This window comes from Oncorhynchus kisutch, linkage group LG29 (genome assembly GCF_002021735.2).
Source record: "Oncorhynchus kisutch isolate 150728-3 linkage group LG29, Okis_V2, whole genome shotgun sequence".
NCBI classification, from domain to species: Eukaryota; Metazoa; Chordata; class Actinopteri; order Salmoniformes; family Salmonidae; genus Oncorhynchus; species Oncorhynchus kisutch.
The window spans coordinates 23,457,464-23,477,035 of record NC_034202.2 but is presented as its reverse complement, the minus strand read 5'-3'; the positions used below and the strand labels follow the sequence as shown (position 1 = coordinate 23,477,035).

Here is a 19,572-nt window from a genome sequence, read left to right as displayed (position 1 = left end):
TTCAGTTGCAGGTGATGGAAGGGGTTGGTTGTGCTGCTGCTTTTCGTAGCAATTCTCTTTCGACACATTTTGCACAGGACATTCGTTTGCTTAACATCAGACCTCTTAAACCCGAACCCCTTCCATAGTACAGAAAAAAATATTGCTGCCCTTTTTGGGGATAATTTCATTCTCACGAGAGGCTGAGCTGGCTTCCTCACTTTCCATGTTGGTGGAATCTTACCGCTAGTACACCTCTCCGCCGTGGTTACAACCTGTGAAAGGCTGTCTAGGGCTGTTGTGGATAACCTCTGTGCACGTGTTGGCACACAATTGGAACATGATTCGACATTGGGCTGACAGAAGAGACATTGAGATGATTCGACATTGGGCTGACAGAAGAGACAGTGAGATGCTGCATTTGTAAAACGTTACGTTATAACAGCACCTAGATTATTGCGAGACAGGCATTTTCCACATCGTGCTAAAACACAAACTCAAATATATCGACCAGCCCTAACTTGATAAGAAATCATTTCAATATGATGAAAATAGGCTACAACAGAGCAGTTTAGTAACAAACATAATAATGGAACAATGTCCTTTACACAAACAGCAGAGTAAACATAAAACACATACATGGTTTTATAGAGTAAAGTAATTTATACTGTATAGGTTCTGTAACAGCATCTGATCACAGTGCTTTTCTGATTCAAATACATCTTTGATCTGGATGGAACCGATCACTAAACTCTGTGCCAATACAAACACTGATCAGGACTCTCCAAAGATGATATGTATTAAATATAGCAATACACGAGTATGCTATCAGAAAATGCAGGACCAATTTTCAAATCCCATACAAATTACATGTAGCTTCTTTCACACTCAAGAGTGTGGTTATAAAATACTGCTATTTGAAAATATTAAAATCCATTTCCAATTTCCATCCAGATATGCATAGAAACGACATGAAATGAGTACACTGACCCCATAGCAATGACTTAAGGCTTGAGAGGTTTAACATGGCCATAGTAAATAGGTTTCTTCCCATAGAGACAGACAAACAGGGTCCCTAGTACATCCTGGTCTCAGCCTCATAGCAGTGCAGGAAACACCACACCTCAGTAGAGCTGGTGACTCAGTTTCCTTTGGTTTTGTTCAAACCCTGTTTCTCTGTTCACTTCAATTGCATTAACACACACATACAATGGTTACATTAAGTTCTTTGAGGCATAAGCTTAGGCAAGCTCTCTAACTATCCTCCTCTGCAACAGCTGGCATTGACCTAAGAACATTTGGCACAAGGGAAATGGTTCACTCAATCACAGCCACTACATTTCTACAGCAGATTTGCAAAGCAACATACTATGATATATGTGTGAACGTTTGTTTCTTGAGTGTGTGTGTAACAGCAATTACAAAGCACCCATCAGACTCTCCTCAGTCTCTCTTCATGAAGGCCTGCATCATGTCCATTGGCAGGGGGAAGATGATGGTGGAGTTCTTCTCGGCAGCAATGGTGTTGAGCGTCTGCAGGTAGCGCAGCTGTAGGCCAGACGGAGACTCTGCGATTACCAGGGAGGCCTCCTTCAGAGCCCGTGATGCGTTCACCTCCCCCTCCGCTGCGATCACCTACACACAGACACAAGGGCCCAGCAGGAAGGGAGGAGGGGGACAGATACAGAGAGAAAGGGAGAGATGGGGGGGAAAAGAGGGACCATTAGTTAATGAAGAGAGATGATAGCGAGAGAGAGAATTCCACAGTTGCACAGAACAAGTGAATGTGAGTATATAGAGAGAAACCATAGAGAGATTGGATGATTAAATAAATAAAATAAATCATTCCCAGAGACCTCATCTTTAACCAGCAGATACAACATGTGAAGATGGTATCCAATCAGTGTAATGGCCAATGGGAGGAGACTCGGTTAGAGGTTCCCCAGGTTGTGACCTGCTTTGCTCTCACTATGTATTCTAGCTTAATGGAAGGGTTTTTACGGCAAGACCACTGGTTGCTAAGGAACTAAGGAAGATGACATCTTGACCCTACACAAAAACATTTTCATCTGAATGATATATTTTCAGAGTAAATCAAGCCAAGAAATAACTAAACTGAGAAGACAACTGGAATTTTCACTCAGAGGAAAAGGATTAACCTGAAAAATAGACGAAATGCATGTATGTTCCAGCGTGTTACCCTGGTCTGTATGTGTCAGTGCTGTACCTTAGCCCTGGCCTCGCGGCTAGCCTCGGCCTCTGCTGCCATGGCCCTCTGGAGCTGCTGAGGCAGTTTGACGTCCTTTATCTCCACCCGCTCCACCTTGATACCCCAGTCATCTGTAGCATCATCCAGGGTGGACTGGGAACAATACAGGTGGTAAAACATTGAGCTCCACATCCAATAGGTAACCTCAGGTCATAATAGTCCCAGAACACCCCTTCCTTAGCATCTCTGTGAAGACTAGATGACATATCAATCTGACATACAGGTACCGTAGGGGTTAGAGCATTGGGTCAGTAACCGAAAGGTCGCTAGTTCGGATACCCGAGCCAACAATGTGAAAAACCTGTTGATGTGCCCTTGAGCAAGGCACTTAACCCTAATTTGAACCAGCGGCTCCGTACTTCTACAGCCGTCCCTGTAAAACAACACATTTCACTGCACCTATCCAGTTTCTGTGAAAACAATAAAATCTTTATATTAAACTGATAGAGATCCAAATGTTACTGCAGCAGTAAGTGAGAGACCAGGTTAAAAACAATGAGAAAGGCCATAACCAGAAGATCAATGAATGAGTTTTCTCCAATCCTAACCTTACACATTACAGTGTACATTCTAAAAACAGAGCCATTCAGTGAACTCTCGCAATATCTTCTCCTGTATTATGGCAATTATGGCTTGCTGTTCAACACTAAATGAATAACTATAATCTACACAGTCCTCTAGTACATGCAGGATGTGGAGTTGTGCATGTCAGTATATGGTCAGTACAGAGTCATTAGTGGTCAATGTGGTTCAGTACCTGCATGCTGTGGGCGATCTCATTACGGTCAGATAGGATCTCAGCCAGGTTCTTGGTTCCCAGGACGTTTCTCAGGGTGGTTTGTGCCAGGAGGCGGGTGGCAGCGTCAGCGTTGGTGATGTTGGCCACAGCCAGGGTGGCATTCTGAACACGGTAGTATACCACACCATCGACACTGACCGTCACTGAGTCCTTAGTCAGAACCTGATGAGGGGGGAACATTCAGTTACACTGACAACACTATGTATTACATGATAGGCTAATCATGGTAATACGGGGGGGGGGGGGCTCACCTCTTGTGGGGGGATGTCGAAGGTGATGGTGCGCATGTCCACATTGATGAAGCTATCTGTGCAGGGCAGGATGAAGAACAGGCCTGTGGGGTGTGACACACGCACACACAAATTTAACAGCAAAGTTTAAAGCAACTCAATATCACAAAAGCTGAGAAAATGTCATTGTCAGTAAGGGCAGCATAAATCATTTAACATACAGTACCGTAGAATTGAGTAAATGTCTGGCATGAGACTACATTCAAGCCTGAGTTCCATTAGTCACACGACTGCTGTTGGTCATGACTTTAAATTCATGAACACCTATTTGTTTGCACACACTCAGGTTCAGCATGGTACAATATAGCACAGAGTCCTGGGCATGATGGTGTGTAAGAAAGAGTCTTAACAGAGGCATTTAAAACTTCACTTGTGTATACATTTCCTTCTCCTTCTATAATAATTTTTCCTAGCTGGGACTTTAGCCCAGTGACAGCTGGCCCTGGTAATACTGCAATGTAGGAGTATGCTCTAAATTTGCTATGAAATGCATCATGGGATATGATGGAAAATTCCATGGATTCCCACCCTAAAAATGGCAACAACTTGGTTAAGGCTAATGCAGAGCAAGACCAATGCATAAAGCATCAGGGAAAGATCTGGCATAAAAAGTAATGACTACTGACTAGCCTATAGTCTGACCTATAACAGTTGATCCTGTTAACAGATCTTATCCGTCAGTTGGACAAAGCTTGCTGCGGAGGGCGAGGGAGAGAGCGTGGAGATGAGTAGAGTTTACTTGGGGAAACCAAATACTAAAATAAACGTTGGTGTTTATGCCTGGGCTCTTAGGGCAGATGAGGAACGTGAAGGTCCCTCCGTGATAGATGGAGAGGGTCTATTATTACCCCAGGCTGCTATCATGTGGCTGTTCCGGAATCCCGTGAGATCATGTTTCATCCATGGAGAGCATAACAGAAGGCTTCCCACAAACATAAAACAGACTTGAGAGTTTGAGGTTCAAAGCATGGCTATGGTAGATTAGATAGACTACTGTGGCCACTTTACAGTTACATTAGTACCACCCCTGCACAAGTAATGCCATGTCACCTGAAATCACTGGAGGTCGGAGGTTTGTGTAGTAATAGCATATCTTCCACATGGTTAAAGGGATAGTCCACGATTTTGGCAGTTAAGCCCTTTTCTACTTACCCAGTCAGTAAAAGTGAAGAATATTTGGTTAATTTGGCTCTGCATACTGTTACTTTTGCTTTTTTGTTTGTTATAGACAACAATTATCTGCAAATAAGTTCAAAACATTCTCTGAAGATGGCAATTCCTCACAGAAGGAACCATTTAAAACAACCTAAAGGTTGCAAGATCGAATCCTCGAGCTGACAAGGTAAAAATCTGTCGTTCTGCCCCTGAACAAGGCAGTTAACCCACTGTTCCTAGGCCGTCATTGTAAATAATAATTTGTTCTTAACGGACTTGCAACTACTTAGTTGAAGTCTGATATGCCAGTTGTGTCTTTGAAAATAAATGAGGCCTGCATATTTGTAGGCATTTTCATGTATGCTTTGTCCTGGACAGAGTTGATAGAAAGTCATACAAAATTAGAAAAGGTTATATTGAAATGCCCCTTGACTCAAGTACACTAAATAGCCACAAGTATGTGGACACCCCTTCAAATGAATGGATTTGGCTATTTCAGCCACACCCGTTGCTGACAGGTGTATAAAATTGAGCACACTGCCATGTAATCTCCATAGACAAACATTGGCAGTAGCTGCCCTGGTCAACTGTAAGTGCTGTTATTGCGATGTGGAAACGTCTTGGAGCAACAACGTCTCAGCCGCGAAGTGGTAGGCCACACAAGCTCACAGAACGGGACCACTGAGTGCTGAACTGCGTAAAAAACATCTGTCCTCCGTTGCAACACTCCAACAGTTCCAAACTGCTTCATGAAATGGGTTTCCATGGCCGAACAGCCGTACACAAGCCTAAGAACAACATGCCAATTGTAAAGTTTGGTGGAGGAGGAATAATGTTCTGGGATTGTTTTTCATCGTTGTTTTTCACACGTTGTTTCTCCGTGTCAACAGTTTGGGGAAGGCCCTTTCCTGTTTCAGCATGACAATGTTCCATTGAAATTTCCCTTGTGCCCCCATACACAAAGCGAGGTCCAGAAATGATTTGTCGAGATTGGTGTGGAAGACCTTGACTGGCCTGCACAGAGCCCTGACCTCAACCCCCTTCGAACACCTTCGGAATGAATTGGAACGCCGACTGCAAGCCAGGCCTAATCGCCCAACATCAGTGCCCAATCTCACTAATGCTCTTGTGGCTGAATGGAAGCAAGTCCCCGCAGCAATTTTCCAACATACCCCCGGACCACCACAAAATCTCACACTAGTGTAAATACAGCTAATTAATCAGCCATCTTAAGAATGACACTCAATACTGAGGGAAAACTGTCAACAAAACCCTCAGCATCACTCTTCCACTCCAACTACAAAGAGAGAGGAGAGGCATGCCCTCTGCTCAGCACATCAGTTACAGAAATTAGGAAAGAGAACCCATTCCAAATACCCATTACAACATCATGGCAACGCATGTCAAATAGGGATAGGGTTAGCATCAATCAAAGGGTAATATCATCAGGGCGAAGGACAACACACAAACAAAAAATACAAAAGAATGATGAGAGAGAGCAGAGGGCTGAAGAGGGATGTGGGTGTTTATTCTTCACTACCAATCCAGCACCATGACTAGGCCCACTGCTGCTCATCAAGATGTCAATCTGTAGACAGGATAGCAGTAAAGCTCTCAGATCACTTTAATTCAGACAAGAGCTTTAGTTTAAGCCTATTAAGAGCATTAGTTAATTGATTGCAATTATTGCCAGATTCAGTAGTGACCGTATTTGTTGAATAATGACCTCTTTAAAAGTTCTGCTAAAGTATTCTATGAAGATTTGCAGGGAACCTATTTGCATATTCAGTTTATCATACCAGATACACCTGACATCTTTTACAGTGTAACCAAGGCAAACATCTTACCACACAAACTATGCTTAAGGAAAGAAAGTGTGCTTGCTGAAAGCATGTGTGAACCCTGGAATTCTGTGTACATTCAGGAATTATGTTAACACATAAGTTACTACAGGACAGGAGAGGTTAAACTAGGACACAGGATGTGCAGAACTGACCCGTTGCAGTGCACCCCTGCACAATGGTCCAATGGAAGTAGTAGTGCAGCAGCCCACTACAATGTAAAACAAATAGGTCAAAGCAGATGTACCCCTAACCACATTAACACTGAAAAGAGGCTTGACTCTCTCCTAACATAGTTTCACAGTTAAGGTGGTTTTAAGACAGGCCCACGTACTTTTTATTGCAATTTTCATCCATCTCATACTGTCTGTGATCATAATATGTTTAATCAAGGGTTTTGGTAAAGTAAGTATGGGACCTTGAGAGAATCATAGCAAATATGTACAGTTTAAACTTTCTCCAGGGACAGTGCATGTGACGGTGGTGATGGGAAGTGTATCTATTACCTGGCCCTTTGGCTCCTCCTCGTACGATCCGCCCCAGGCGAAAGATGATGGCCCTCTCATACTCCTTCACAATCTGGGAGAGAAAGAAACAGTGGCTTAATTAGTTGTCCCCTAGCACTCGTTTGACATTTCTCACTCTACCTTCACTGATCAGTCAATATTGAAATACCACTGATTGGGTATCAACAACCCCCCCCCCCCCTTTTAAACTTAAAATGAGTATATATATATATATATATATCTAACAATACAACTCTGGCAGCTGGTGTAGCATTAAGAGGAGAGAAAGCCAATTTCACTGGGAATAAAGGCATACTGGTAAGTGATCAACTCATAGAATAAATAGAATGACACCACTAACCAGTTCTCAGTTCACGCATCATCTATCTTGTGTGGATATATAGGTAATAACTGTACCTTAATACACATCCATATGGAGAGAGGCAGAGTTGCAAGCATCAGAAGGATGGATAAGCCAACTATGATCCAACCACATAGGCCATTGTCAGTATCTGAGCTCTCCAAGGCTGAAAGACAATACAAAAACATACACACAAAGTCAAATACAACCAAAGACAAAAAAGAAACCTTTTCACATCCCAGCCATTACAAGAGCAGCCCCTTCAACATCATGCATTTCTGGTAACTTCTTTACTCTTTATTTTTTGCCAAGTGAAAGGGAAAGGGGGATACCTAGTCAGTTGTACAACTGAATGCCTTCAACTGTGTCTTCCACATTTCACACAATTTTTTTGTTTTTGTGACAGGCAATTCTGATATTTTTCCCACTAATTGGTCTTTGACCAACCAGATCAGCTCTGAAAAAGATCTGATATGGTAAGACATGATGTGATTGGTCAAAAGACCAATTATGTAAAAAATATCAGAATTGGGCTGCCTGTGTAAACGCAACCTTCATAACCTAAATTGTGCATCAGATACATAGGTTACAAACAATTAGGCTGAAATTAGTTTTAGAACTACCGGTAATACCCAGAAACAGTGTGCATGTGTCTCATGTCAGCAACCAGCGGAAGCATCCCATCCAGGTAACACTAACCTTTCCCTAGATTAACACCCTGAACCACCCACCCACCACACCAACCAATCGGATTAGAAGGAAAATAAACAGCCTAGAAGAGATTCTCCACTGGGACTTTTTAAAATTACATTTGGCAAATGCAAACCCCTAAAGTTTTACTAATTGAATTAAACCTACAGGATACATATCTAACAAGCATCTATCCCTTCAAGGAATCACAATCAGCAAGCAAACTTCTTGAGCCTACAGAGAAATGTCATACAAAGCATTCACAACAGTAACATTGCAAGCCTTTAATGAGGGGGATACACTCATATAATAGTCCAGTTAGCAAAACTATTCTGGTGCATTCTAGGGCTACTGACACTAAACTAAGTTATGGATTTTATCTGGCAAATAACCTTACTATACTACTATCTAGCAGGGATGTCGCCCTACCCAAGCTCAAGACCAAAAATGCAAAAGTAGGCTACAAAAAAGTAGACTAAAATCATTCCAAACACAATTCAAATGCAATGGCAGTTTAGCATCAATTGATTGGCTGGCTTTAGGACCATGCGGAGCAACTCTCTGAGAGAAGCTGCCAGCCTGCCCGCCATTCTCTCAAGAGAGTGCCAGTCAGTTTACTTTGCCGGTCAGCCACATTGTTTGTTGAGTTGCAGCGGTCAGTGAAAAGCAGTTAAATATTTAAAAATACAATTGTAGGAAAAAGTTTTGAAAGCAAATGGCTTTTTCTGAAAAGAGAAGAAATAGACTAAACTGCCTCAACTCCCAATTGAGTGAACAGTAGCCTATCTATCTTATTGGCACCAGTGGAGAGCATTGGCCATATCTCCAGTGAGCGTGCGCATATTCACTTTCTTTATCATTGGATCACTACCACTGGAACATGTTTTTGGGGACAATAATTTCCTCCTCCAGGCTAGATGGATGTCATACTGTACAATTTGCTTCTGCCCTTTTCGTAGACCTAGATTAGATGGTTGATCTGTTGGTCAGTGTCAGCAGAGTAGGCTACTAATTTGTGAGTAGGAGAGTAGGCTACTAAAATATGCTTATGCTTATGTCTCCAGTCATATAAAGTTTAGTAGAATTGCATGAAATGTGTTTATAAAAAAGGCTACATTATTCCTATGCAACGAAATGAGAAGAAACGTGCTCAGGCATGCATTGTTCAGAACTGTCTATTTTGCTAACAGTGATTGAGATATATTATTAGCCAAAATGCTGACTATGCAATCTACTCACATTAGGAATAGTAGCCTAACATGCTTGCGTCGCGTGCGGTACATGTTATTCAATCACTGCGCCTCAGCGAGCGTCTGCGTGGCCAGGCGCTAAACTAGAAATAGGTTCTATTTGTGACCCTCAACGCACTGCAAGTCTGGCCTATCCCATCTCCTCATTGATTTTTAAGAGCATATACCCACGTGCCATCTCCTCATTGGTGTTTAGGAGCATATACCCACATGGGTGATTGAAAGATGAACTGACATCCACACTCCAGTCGGTTGTAGTAATGCACCGTAAAGTTGGTTGCCAACCACCATATAAAGTCCAAAGAAGTAAAAAAGAAGGCTGAGGAAGGAGGAGAGTTGAGAGAGAAAGGAATTCGGTTTACCGTTTCATCTGTGGATTAATAATTGTTGCAGTAAAGGAACCTTGTGCATTTCAGGTCAAATAACAACCCAATGTTTATATCCAAGGACAAATTAGCTAGCAACAGCAAGCTAGCTAGCTAAATTGCCAGAAATGTTTAATGCTTTTCGACCTAAACCCAAATTAATATAATTGGTTCAGAGTTTGTTTTGATATTTCAACCTGCGTGCCCTGATCGTGTCTGGTGTGGGGGTACAAAATCAACATGCGCATGGTCAGCATGTAACTGACATTAGTCTGCAAATGTAACGATCCGCATTGCCTTTAGAAATCATTCACACCCCTTGACTTTTTCTAAATGTTGCTGTGTTACAGCCTGAATAATTGTTTTATTAAATGTAGATTTATTTTGTCACTGGCCTACACACAATACCCCATAATGTCAAAGTGGAATGATGATTTTAGAAATGTTTACTCATTCGGAATTTGCAATAATGCCGCGTTCAAAACAACTTGGAACTTGGAAATATACGAGGTGAAATCATGACGTCAGTGATCTTCAGGTCGGAACGTCGGAGCTCTAGAAAGAGGCCTGAGTTCCCGAGTTGGAATTCCGAGTTGGATGACTGTTCAAATAGTTTTTCTCAGATTTACCAGTTGTTTTGAACGCACTGAAGTCGGAGAGTTACGAGTTCACAGTTGTTTAACGTGGCATTAGATAGAGCCTGTTAAGATCCTAATTGCGGTCTGAAGCTGGCAGTGGCGTGTATTCATGGATACCAGGCTTCCCCCCAAAAAAATGACCAAGAAAAAAAGAATACAGAAAATAATGCATCTTTCGTATCTCTGTGTTTCATACTTTTTCTTCAATTTGCACGAGGCTGAATGTACAGTATTATCACTGGAGAAAGCTACCAAGTGAGTGAAACAGAGCCCCTCTGTCTCTGTCTGCTAATGTCTAGTCCTAAAGAGTATGACGTCTTTGCCGCCCGTAACATTGAATGCAAGGAAAGCCAGCGAGCATTTGGCCTTCCTTGATAAAAAAATATATATATGGCTTTCGAGCTAAAATGAGTGAGCTCAACTGTGAATGGTCCTGGCGCACTAACAAAAAGTGTCAAGGGAAGCCAGTTTGAATTTGGCGTCACTCCTATCAAACCGCATTGAGAGCATACGTAAATGACAGAAACAACTTGAATTGTTACATCTCGCTGTGTTGTTGTCCTCCGGAGGCTAGCTAGCTAAAATTGCCCTTTCATAAACTAGCCATGAATGGATATAGGGATTTGTACTTCTGGTTTTAACTAGTTCTCCGTACTGGTCAATGATTATAATGGCAACTCTGATCCAACCATTAGTTCATACACTGTTCCCCTGGCCTGAGGGGATGGAAGTTCAATATGTAGCTAGATGTAGAAGGCTAATGTTAACTAGCTAACGTTGCCCATGCAAGGAAGTTAGGCTAGTGAGCAAGAATTTTAACCAGGTAGCATAGGACAACAACATATAAAAGTGTGTACTTTATGACAGAGTGACAGACCATTTTGTCAACGTGAAAGAGAGAAGGGTGGCATTGGCATTTCTTTACAAGTAGGGTGAGTCAACATGTTATTCTACTTCCAGAAACACACACATAGATCAGAACCATGGACAGCCACATCATATTTAACCAGTGGCGACCAGTCATTCACGGCAGGTGGGGCTGAGCAAAAAAGAAAGAAATAAACTACATTTGCCAAAATACGAAGTATACAAACAGCGGACACCTTCAGTGCTTTTAGGGCCCATCATGCAATTCTTTGGAAAATGTGGGTGGATTCACATCATTTTCAGGTTTGAAGAAAATGGCAGAAAATATGCAGCCGAAGTCCAACGAGAGCGGATTGAAATTCATTGCTTTAACTAATTATGACAAATGTTAAAATGTTGAGCAATATAATAAAGTAATGACTTTTCAAATAAGCTACCTTACACGTTATGTTGGCTGACAATTTGTTAGCTACGCTATCCTTATGAACCACATAGCACGTCATTACAGCAGTATGCACCGGTATGTTAGCTAGTTACCTAACATTAATTAACTACTAATACATCAAACTTGCCAGTATATTAACTATATCCTAACTACCCAATGTTTATTGACCTGATTATTCCTGTCATTCTTAACTAAGTGGTATAGTTGTTGTCCGTTCTCAATGGACATTCGGGTGCCTTCGTAAAAATTTGCTCTGGCTATCTACTCCGATTTCAGAGCACTCTACCAGAGAGCAGAATAACTTATACATTTACGAACGCTCAACACCCGTTGAATATGGCCGGCTTCAGTAAACGTTGGCAAAAAAAGGTCATCAAATTGTTGCCAGCAGCCACGCTCTGGATAACATGAAAACTGCCTAACCAGCTCTGCTAGAGCGAGTAAAATGGTCAGAGTGAGGTGTCTCTCATTTGTGTCTGTAAGTAGCTAGCAAGTTGGACAGTTAGATTGGGTGCTTGACTGCCGTTGTAAGTTTACATTGCTCGAATCAACTCTACTCCTGGGGCCAGAGCGTCAAGTGTGTGCTCTGAACGCTCCCAGAGCGAAATGCTCTGAATTTACAAACGGACAGTGCTCTCAATTTACAAATGCTCAGAGTGCACTCTGGCACTCTAGACTGAATTTAAGAACACATCCGAAGTCATAAAATGTCTAGCTAGTCATTTGTTATGCTAACAAGCTAGCAAAGGGTTGAATAGCAACAGCATCAACTTCCAGTAGACAGGCGAAGAGCTAGTACGCTGAACTGAAAGGATACTGGTCGTTTACAGTATACTAAAATGAAGTACTAGTATATACTCATTAAGTATGTAGTATACAGCATGTTAGTATGGGTATTCGAACAGAGCTATGGTCCTTTTATTGCTTTCCTGAGTAAGGCAGCTCCAGAATACAGGTGTTTCAGCCTAGCTCAGTGCTTTCTGTGATGGTGGGGCAGCCAGTGGAAAATATGGCGCGTAGGGGTTGGTAATAGAGGTCGACCGATTATGATTTTTCAACGTCGATACTGATACCAATTATTGGAGGACAAAAAAAGCCGATACCGATTAATCGGCCAATTTTTTAAATGTATTTGTAATAATGACAATTACAACAATACTGAATGAACACTTATTTTAACTTAATATAATACATCAATAAAATCAATTTAGCCTCAAATAAATAATGAAACATGTTCAATTTGGTTTAAATAATGCAAAAACAAAGTGTTGGAGAAGAAAGTAAGAGTGCAATATGTGCCATGTAAGAAAGCTAATGTTTAAGTTCCTTGCTCAGAACATGAGAATATATGAAAGCTGGTGGTTCCTTTAAACATGAGTCTTCAATATTCCCAGGTAAGAAGTTTTAGGTTGTAGTTATTATTGGAATTATATGACTATTTCTCTCTATACCATTTGTATTTCATATATCTTTGAATATTGGATGTTCTTATAGGCACTTTAGTATTGCCAGTGTAACAGTATAGCTTCCTTACCTCTCCTCGCTCCTACCTGGGCTCGAACCAGGAACACAACGACAACAGCCACCCTCAAAGCAGCGTTACCCATGCAGAGCAAGGGGAACAACTACTCCAAGTCTCAAAGCGAGTGACGTTTGAAACACTATTAGCGCGCACCCCGCTAACTAGCTAGCCATTTCACATCACATCGTTACACCAGCCTAATCTCGGGAGTTGATAGGCTTGATGTCATAAACAGCAGAGCTGCTGGCACAAAAGTGCTGTTTGAATGAATGCTTATGAGCCTACTGGTGCCTACCATTGCTCAGTCAGACTGCTCTATCAAATCATAGACTTAATTAAAACATAATAACACACAGAAATGCGAGCCCTAGGTCATTAATATGGTCGAATCCGGAAACTATCATCTCGAAAACAAGACGTTTATTCTGGATTTCTTTTAGCTAAATATACAGGTTTAAAAATATATACTTCTGTGTATTGATTTTAAGAAAGGCATGGGTATTTATGGTTAGGGACACGTTCGAGCAACGACAGTCCTTTTTCGTGAATGCGCACTGCATCGATTATATGCAACGTAGGACACGCGAGATAAACTAGTAATATCATCAACCATGTGTAGTTAAAACTAGTGATTATGATTGATTAAGTTTAATGCCAGCTAGCAACTTACCTTGGCTTCTTACTGCCTTTGTGTAACAGGCGGGATCCTCGTGAGGCAGGTGGTTAGAGCGTTGGACTAGTTAACCGTAAGGTTGCAAGATTGAATCCCTGAGCTGACAAGGTAAAAATCTGTCATTCTGCCCCTGAACAAGGCAGTTAACCCACCGTTCCTAGGCCGTCATTTAAAATAAGAATGTGTTCTTAACTGACTTGCCTAATTAAAAAAAAAATGTATAATTTTTATTTTTAATTGGCAAAAATCGTCGTCCAAAATTACTGATTTCCGATTGTGATGAAAACTTGAAAATCGGCCCTAATTAATCGGCCATTCCGATTAATCCGTCGACCTCTAGTTGGTAATGTTCTCTAGAAGCGCTGTGATTGGCCTAGTGCTCTGTTACTCATTGGGACACCATGTCACTGCCAAATCTAAGGGTAGAGCTCAAAAATTCAAACCCCTTGGGTGCTGCCATAGGTTGCAGTCCAAACACGTTATTTTTACCCCCTCAGCCCTTGCACTAGCCAATTTCCTTCTGGGTAGTCCCAGTCAAACCAGATGCCGTTTGATTGCCATCTTAAGTGGAGGTCCAATTCACTGTAGCCCCCTCTGCTCTCGATTTAGCTCGAAGGAGAGAGTGAAAAACTTTGGTCACTTGCAGGGTTGATATGACCCACAATTCAATGCAAACTGTAGTCACGTCAAATTCTGGTGGCCGCGAAGTGTCAAATTTAATCAACAAGGCTGCATTTTTGACATGTCAGAAAAAAGTATGAATTTAGCTTGCTAAAAAATATATAGACATTGATTTTTAGTGTTTTCAAATTGGCTTAGTCTCGTAGTAAGAAGCCTATAAAATGTAGCTAGATTAATTTAGGGTATACTTGGATGTGACAAGGTAAAATGTCATTCAAGGGCTGAGGGTTTAGGGCTGAGGGCTGTCTACTTTGAGTATGAAATGCAGCCATAGAGCTACATTAGAAGTGCCCATCTAAGAAGGCTCAAGGTCATTGATCACCGATAAAATGACCTCAAATCAATGAAGTCGAGGTTTACATACACCTTAGCCAACTACATTCAAACTCAGTTTTTCACAATATCTGACATTTAATCCTAGTAAAAAATCCCTGTCTTAAGTCAGTTAGGATCACCACTTTATTTTAAGAATGTAAAATGTCAGAATAATAGTAGAGAGAATGATTTATTTCAGCTTGTATTTCTTTCATCACATTCCCAGTGGGTAAGAAGTGTACATACATTCAATTAGTATTTGGCAGCATTGCCATTAAATTGTTTAACTTTGGTCAAATGTTTTGAGTAGCCTTCCACAACCTCCATACAGAGCTGGTGTAAATGAGTCAGGTTTGTAGGCCTCCTTGCTCGCACACGCTTTTTCAGTTCTACCCACAAATTTTCCATGGGATTGAGGTCAGGGCTTTGTGATGGCCACTCCAATACCTTGACTTTATTGTCCTTAAGCCATTTTGCCACAACTTTGTAAGTATCTTGGGGTCATTGTCCATTTGGAAGACCCATTTGCGACCAAGCTTTAACTTCCTGACTGATGTCTTGAGATGTTGCTTCAATATATCCACATAATTTTCCATCCTCTTGATGCCATCTATTTTGTGAAGTGCACCAGACCCTCCTGCACCAAAGCACCCTAACAACATGATGCTGCCACCCCGGTGCTTCAAGGTTTGGGTTGGTGTTCTTCGGCTTGCAAGCCTCCCCCTTTTTCCTCCAAACATAACGATGGTCATTATGGCCAAACAGTTCTATATTTGTTTTATCCGACCAGAGGACATTTCTCCAAAAAGTACAATCTTTGTGCAGTTGCAAACCGTAGTCTGGCTTTTTTATGGCGGTTTTGGAGCAGTGGCTTCTTCCTTGCTGAGCGGCCTTTCAGGTTATATCGATATAGGACTTGTTTTACTGTGGATATAGATACTCCTGTACCTAGATACTCCTGTACCCGTTTCCTCCAGCATCTTCACAAGGTCCTTTGCTGTTGTTCTGGGATTGATTTGCACTTTTCGCACCAAAGTACGTTCATCTCTAGGAGACAGAACGCTTCTCCTTCCTGAGTGGTATGACGGCCATGGTGTTTATACTTGCGTACTATTGTTTGTACAGATGAATGTGGTACCTTCAGGCGATTGGAAATTGCTCCCAAGGATGAACCAGACTAGTGGAGGTCCACCATTTTTTTCTGAGGTCTTGGCTGATTTCTTTTGATTTTCCCATGATGTTAAGCAAAGAGGCACTGCGTTTGAAGGTAGGCCTTGAAATGCATCCACAGGTAAACCTCCAATTGTCTCAAATTATGTCAATTGGCCTATCAGAAGCTTCTAAAGCCATGAAATCATTTTCTGAAATTTCCCATGCTGTTAAAAGGCACAGTCAACTTTGTATGTAAACTTCTGACCCACTGGAATTGTGATACAGTGAATTATAAGTGAAATAATCTGCCTGTAAACAATTGTTGGGAAAATGATTTGTGTCATGCACCAAGTAGATGTCCTAACCGATTTGTCAAAACTATAGTTTGTTATCAAAAAAATTGTGGAGTGGTTGAAAAAAAGAGTTTTAATGACTCCAACCTAAGTGTATGTAAACTTCCAACTTCAACTGTATCTACAGTAGCTTTGATTGAACTGATCATGTCAACATACTTTCAAAGTCTTAGCTAGCAGTCATCATCCATTCATGAATCAAGTCGACAATCTACTGGCACATCATTTTTAATCCATGTCATATGAAGAGAAATGAAGAGAAATTATAGATAAAACATCGGTACTCATTAGCCATTGGACATATAACTACACAACAAGTTGGAAAATGAAAATTCAACAATGAGTGGTTTGGAAAGAATCCGTGGCTAACTGCAAGGATTGCGAAGCAATCACTAGCCTGTTATTCAGTGGAGTGAGAATGTGGTCCCAATTCTCGGTTTAAGGTTCTCTTTTCCGAGCTTAAAATGGTAAACATTCAACATCGGCCATGCTGTCAATCCAGCATGATTTCTGCCACACTCAAAACAACTTAACTCAAAACTGGGAAATCTAACTTCAGTGAGTTCAAGACAACTGGGAACTCAGGAAAAAAGTATCTCTGACTGAGAAAATATGTTTTGAATGGTCATCCAACTCCAATTGTAAGTCGTGAACTCGGGCCTCTTTCTAGAGCTACGACATGAAGATCACTTATGTCATCATTTTTCAACTGTATTTTTTTCAGAGTTCCCAGTTGTCTTGAAAGCACCATAAATCCAGAGAATGCCAGACTTTGATGACAAAGTTTTATGACAAAATTTGCCCATGATGGAACGCCGCGCCATCTTCCTGTTCAAGTGAACACAGCACAACAAGGTGAGTCCAAAAATGTCTTGTTATTATGTAATATGCCAGGGAGATATGTATACTGTAGCTAAGAAAGTAATACTAAGTATGTTGTGTAGTAAGCTGTTAGTAGCCCATGTGCCTCACCCTAATAATTTGGTATATTTTCCCCTCATAATTTCACCTACTGCTCTGACATGGTGGTGCACAGGCCTATAACCGGTTTTAGAGAAATGTAATCATTAAATATTGTAAGAGCTTTCATTGTCTGCTTATATGCCCCATTTATTTATCCTACAGTTCTGACTTGGTGTACAGGGAGAACACTAAGAACGGCCCACGTTCTCAATTCTGTCGCTATACATTTCAAAAGTGCCGAACAAATAGTTCATGACTACAACCTTCCCAGCACGCTCATTAATGTCTTGATAAATTTTACGTATTGCCTCTTATGTATTGTCTTCCCCCTTATGCTGCTTATTGTCAGTAGAAAGCGCATTTGTTTAAGAAAGTCAGCTATGTTTTTTTTAAAGGCAGTAATTGAGGCTGAATGAACTGTATCGCTGCCAGACAAGGCTCCGCTGTCAGCCAGGTGAGGCAGTGGTAAGGTGTTGGGACTGCTGTTGGGACAACTTTATGTAGGCCCTAACAGTTTGTGTTCACCGTTTGTCACCATTTATAGTGCAAGTAAATAATTTGCCCTACCAAGATTCACATGCTAAAATCGCCACTGTATGTAGCTTACGTTGATTGGACTAAGTTGTTTTTGGTATCTTTTAGTTGTCACTGTATTAGACGAAGCACATGTGATATGATGGTGCTGGAATAGTGGAGGCAGCTCCTGTTTTCTTTGTGACTTGCATAACTCTCGTGATTCTAAATCAATTGGCTAGTTGTTTAGTGGTCCGAAAATGTCGGGAAACATTAACTTGCTTGGTCGTGCTGTAGGTCAATTAACTGTTTGTTTACATGCAATATGCTTTGTGGACTTCACCGGATAGAGATTGCTCTCCGGTTGTGATACAACAAAGGGGTGGTTGAATTTATTCTGCTACTGTGTTTTCTTATTGTCTCGGCCTTTAGGCCTATATAATCACGGTCGCAATGCATATGAAATAACAGGTTCTAGAGCAAACAACTAAATTATCACAACACAGGTTGTAATATGGCTATTTTTCTGACTTTTCCCTGGTGCTTTTATCCACGCACAGCTACTGGAAGCTCGTAGCTTCTGCACAACACTGTAGGCAAAATGTGTTCAATGCAACAATGTTATTGTAATCTCAAACTGTAACTGTTATATCAGCAAGTCTGCTACATTGTGGCAAAAATGCGTGGGTTTCTGGACTTGCATGACACAGCCGTGTTTTGTAGGGCGTGTCCCTGTCCCACTACTTTCTTTGGTCATGTGTTGTCTAAAGAGACGCAAATGTGGCCATTTTGTCTATAAATATAAACATATCCGCCGGATTTAGTAAATAAACCGGATTACCTGCTTGTCGTTCCCGTCTTTTACTCTCTCTCGACTGGGTTTCTTTGCCGTATTCTTCCATTGTAAAATACAGTTCAGTCACTGATCTCAGAGCTGTGGCTTCAGGTTAGTATGTTTGTTGCTGAAAACCAGCTTGTGTTTGAGTCACAATATAGTAGGCTACATTTCCCGATGACGCTTAAATATATTTTTTCTTAATTTTCATGCACTTTGTCACCCCCTACTGGGTATAATAGGTCAACCACTACAATGAAATAGACACATATGGAGGACTCCAGTGCCAGAAAGCTCGTTTTACGTTTTAGCATGGGCAGCACCATTGAGGACTTTCACCAGTTTGTAGTAGTCAACTGGGTGGACTTCCTATAGGTTAAGGAAGCATCACATAATTCCACCCAGATCATAAGGATGGATTCAGACAATTAATTATACTTGTAAGCAAACATTCCATAATTACAGGTGGCATAAATCGCCAACCTTGGCTTTCTACCTGTTCAAAAAACACAGTCCAGGTGGCAGTATGCACCTTTTCAGTTTGCTTGCCAACTCAGAAGTAGTAAAAGAAGAAAATTGACCACTTCAAAATGGAGATGGCCTCAATTACACTAACCATGCTCTCATAGACGCCATGGTGGGACAGATAAGATGTTGCATCCTCTAACTATCTCTATGGATGTGCCTTTATCCCAATAGTGGGGTGGTGTGTCTGATAAATTAACGTTTTGATAAAAGCACCACATTTGGCAATGATGTAGATTTATGTGCCCTGAAAATATTTAGATATGGAGCCACCCCAGATTTGGTCTATGGGTGGTGCGGCAGCCATTTTGGGGAAAAATGGCCCGACTGTAATTCTATTTTACAAATCAGAAGGACTGCTTTGAGGTCAAGGGACCAAATTTGTCATAGAGCTTGATTTATGGACCCTGAAAATATATTTAAATATGGAGCCACCACAGATTTGGCCCCCAGGGGGCCGTAGCGACTATCATTTGAAATGGCTGCTAACGGTAGCACTATTTAACAGTTCAGGTGAATTTTTTTGTTGTTGAGACAAACACACCAAATTTGTCACAAAGCTAGATTTATGTAGCAAGAAAACAA

General features: G+C 41.3%; 1 protein-coding gene across 1 annotated transcript; it reads right to left on the bottom strand.

Annotated features, from left to right (window-relative positions):
• Positions 1 to 522: 522 nt before the first annotated feature.
• On the bottom strand, positions 523 to 18,973 carry LOC109873951 (erythrocyte band 7 integral membrane protein). The gene is made up of 7 exons (XM_020465657.2): positions 18,469 to 18,973; positions 7,257 to 7,366; positions 6,840 to 6,912; positions 3,299 to 3,381; positions 3,006 to 3,209; positions 2,207 to 2,341; positions 523 to 1,614 (listed from the first exon to the last, which is right to left on the bottom strand). Exons 1-7 carry the CDS (start codon positions 18,527 to 18,529, stop codon positions 1,423 to 1,425), a joined length of 858 nt encoding a protein of 285 aa, XP_020321246.1. The 5' UTR covers positions 18,530 to 18,973; the 3' UTR covers positions 523 to 1,422.
• Positions 18,974 to 19,572: the final 599 nt, after the last annotated feature.

Bases quoted from the DNA above. Each gene is read 5' to 3' on its own strand.
- LOC109873951 (XM_020465657.2), bottom strand. From the start codon at position 18,529: ATGGAAGAATACGGCAAAGAAACCCAGTCGAGAGAGAGTAAAAGACGG. The intron at 6,913-7,256 runs GTACAGTTATTA...TTTCTCTCCCAG, and splicing joins CCATATGGATGTGTATTAAG to ATTGTGAAGGAGTATGAGAG. The intron at 3,210-3,298 runs GTGAGCCCCCCC...CCCCCTCATCAG, and splicing joins TCGACATCCCCCCACAAGAG to GTTCTGACTAAGGACTCAGT.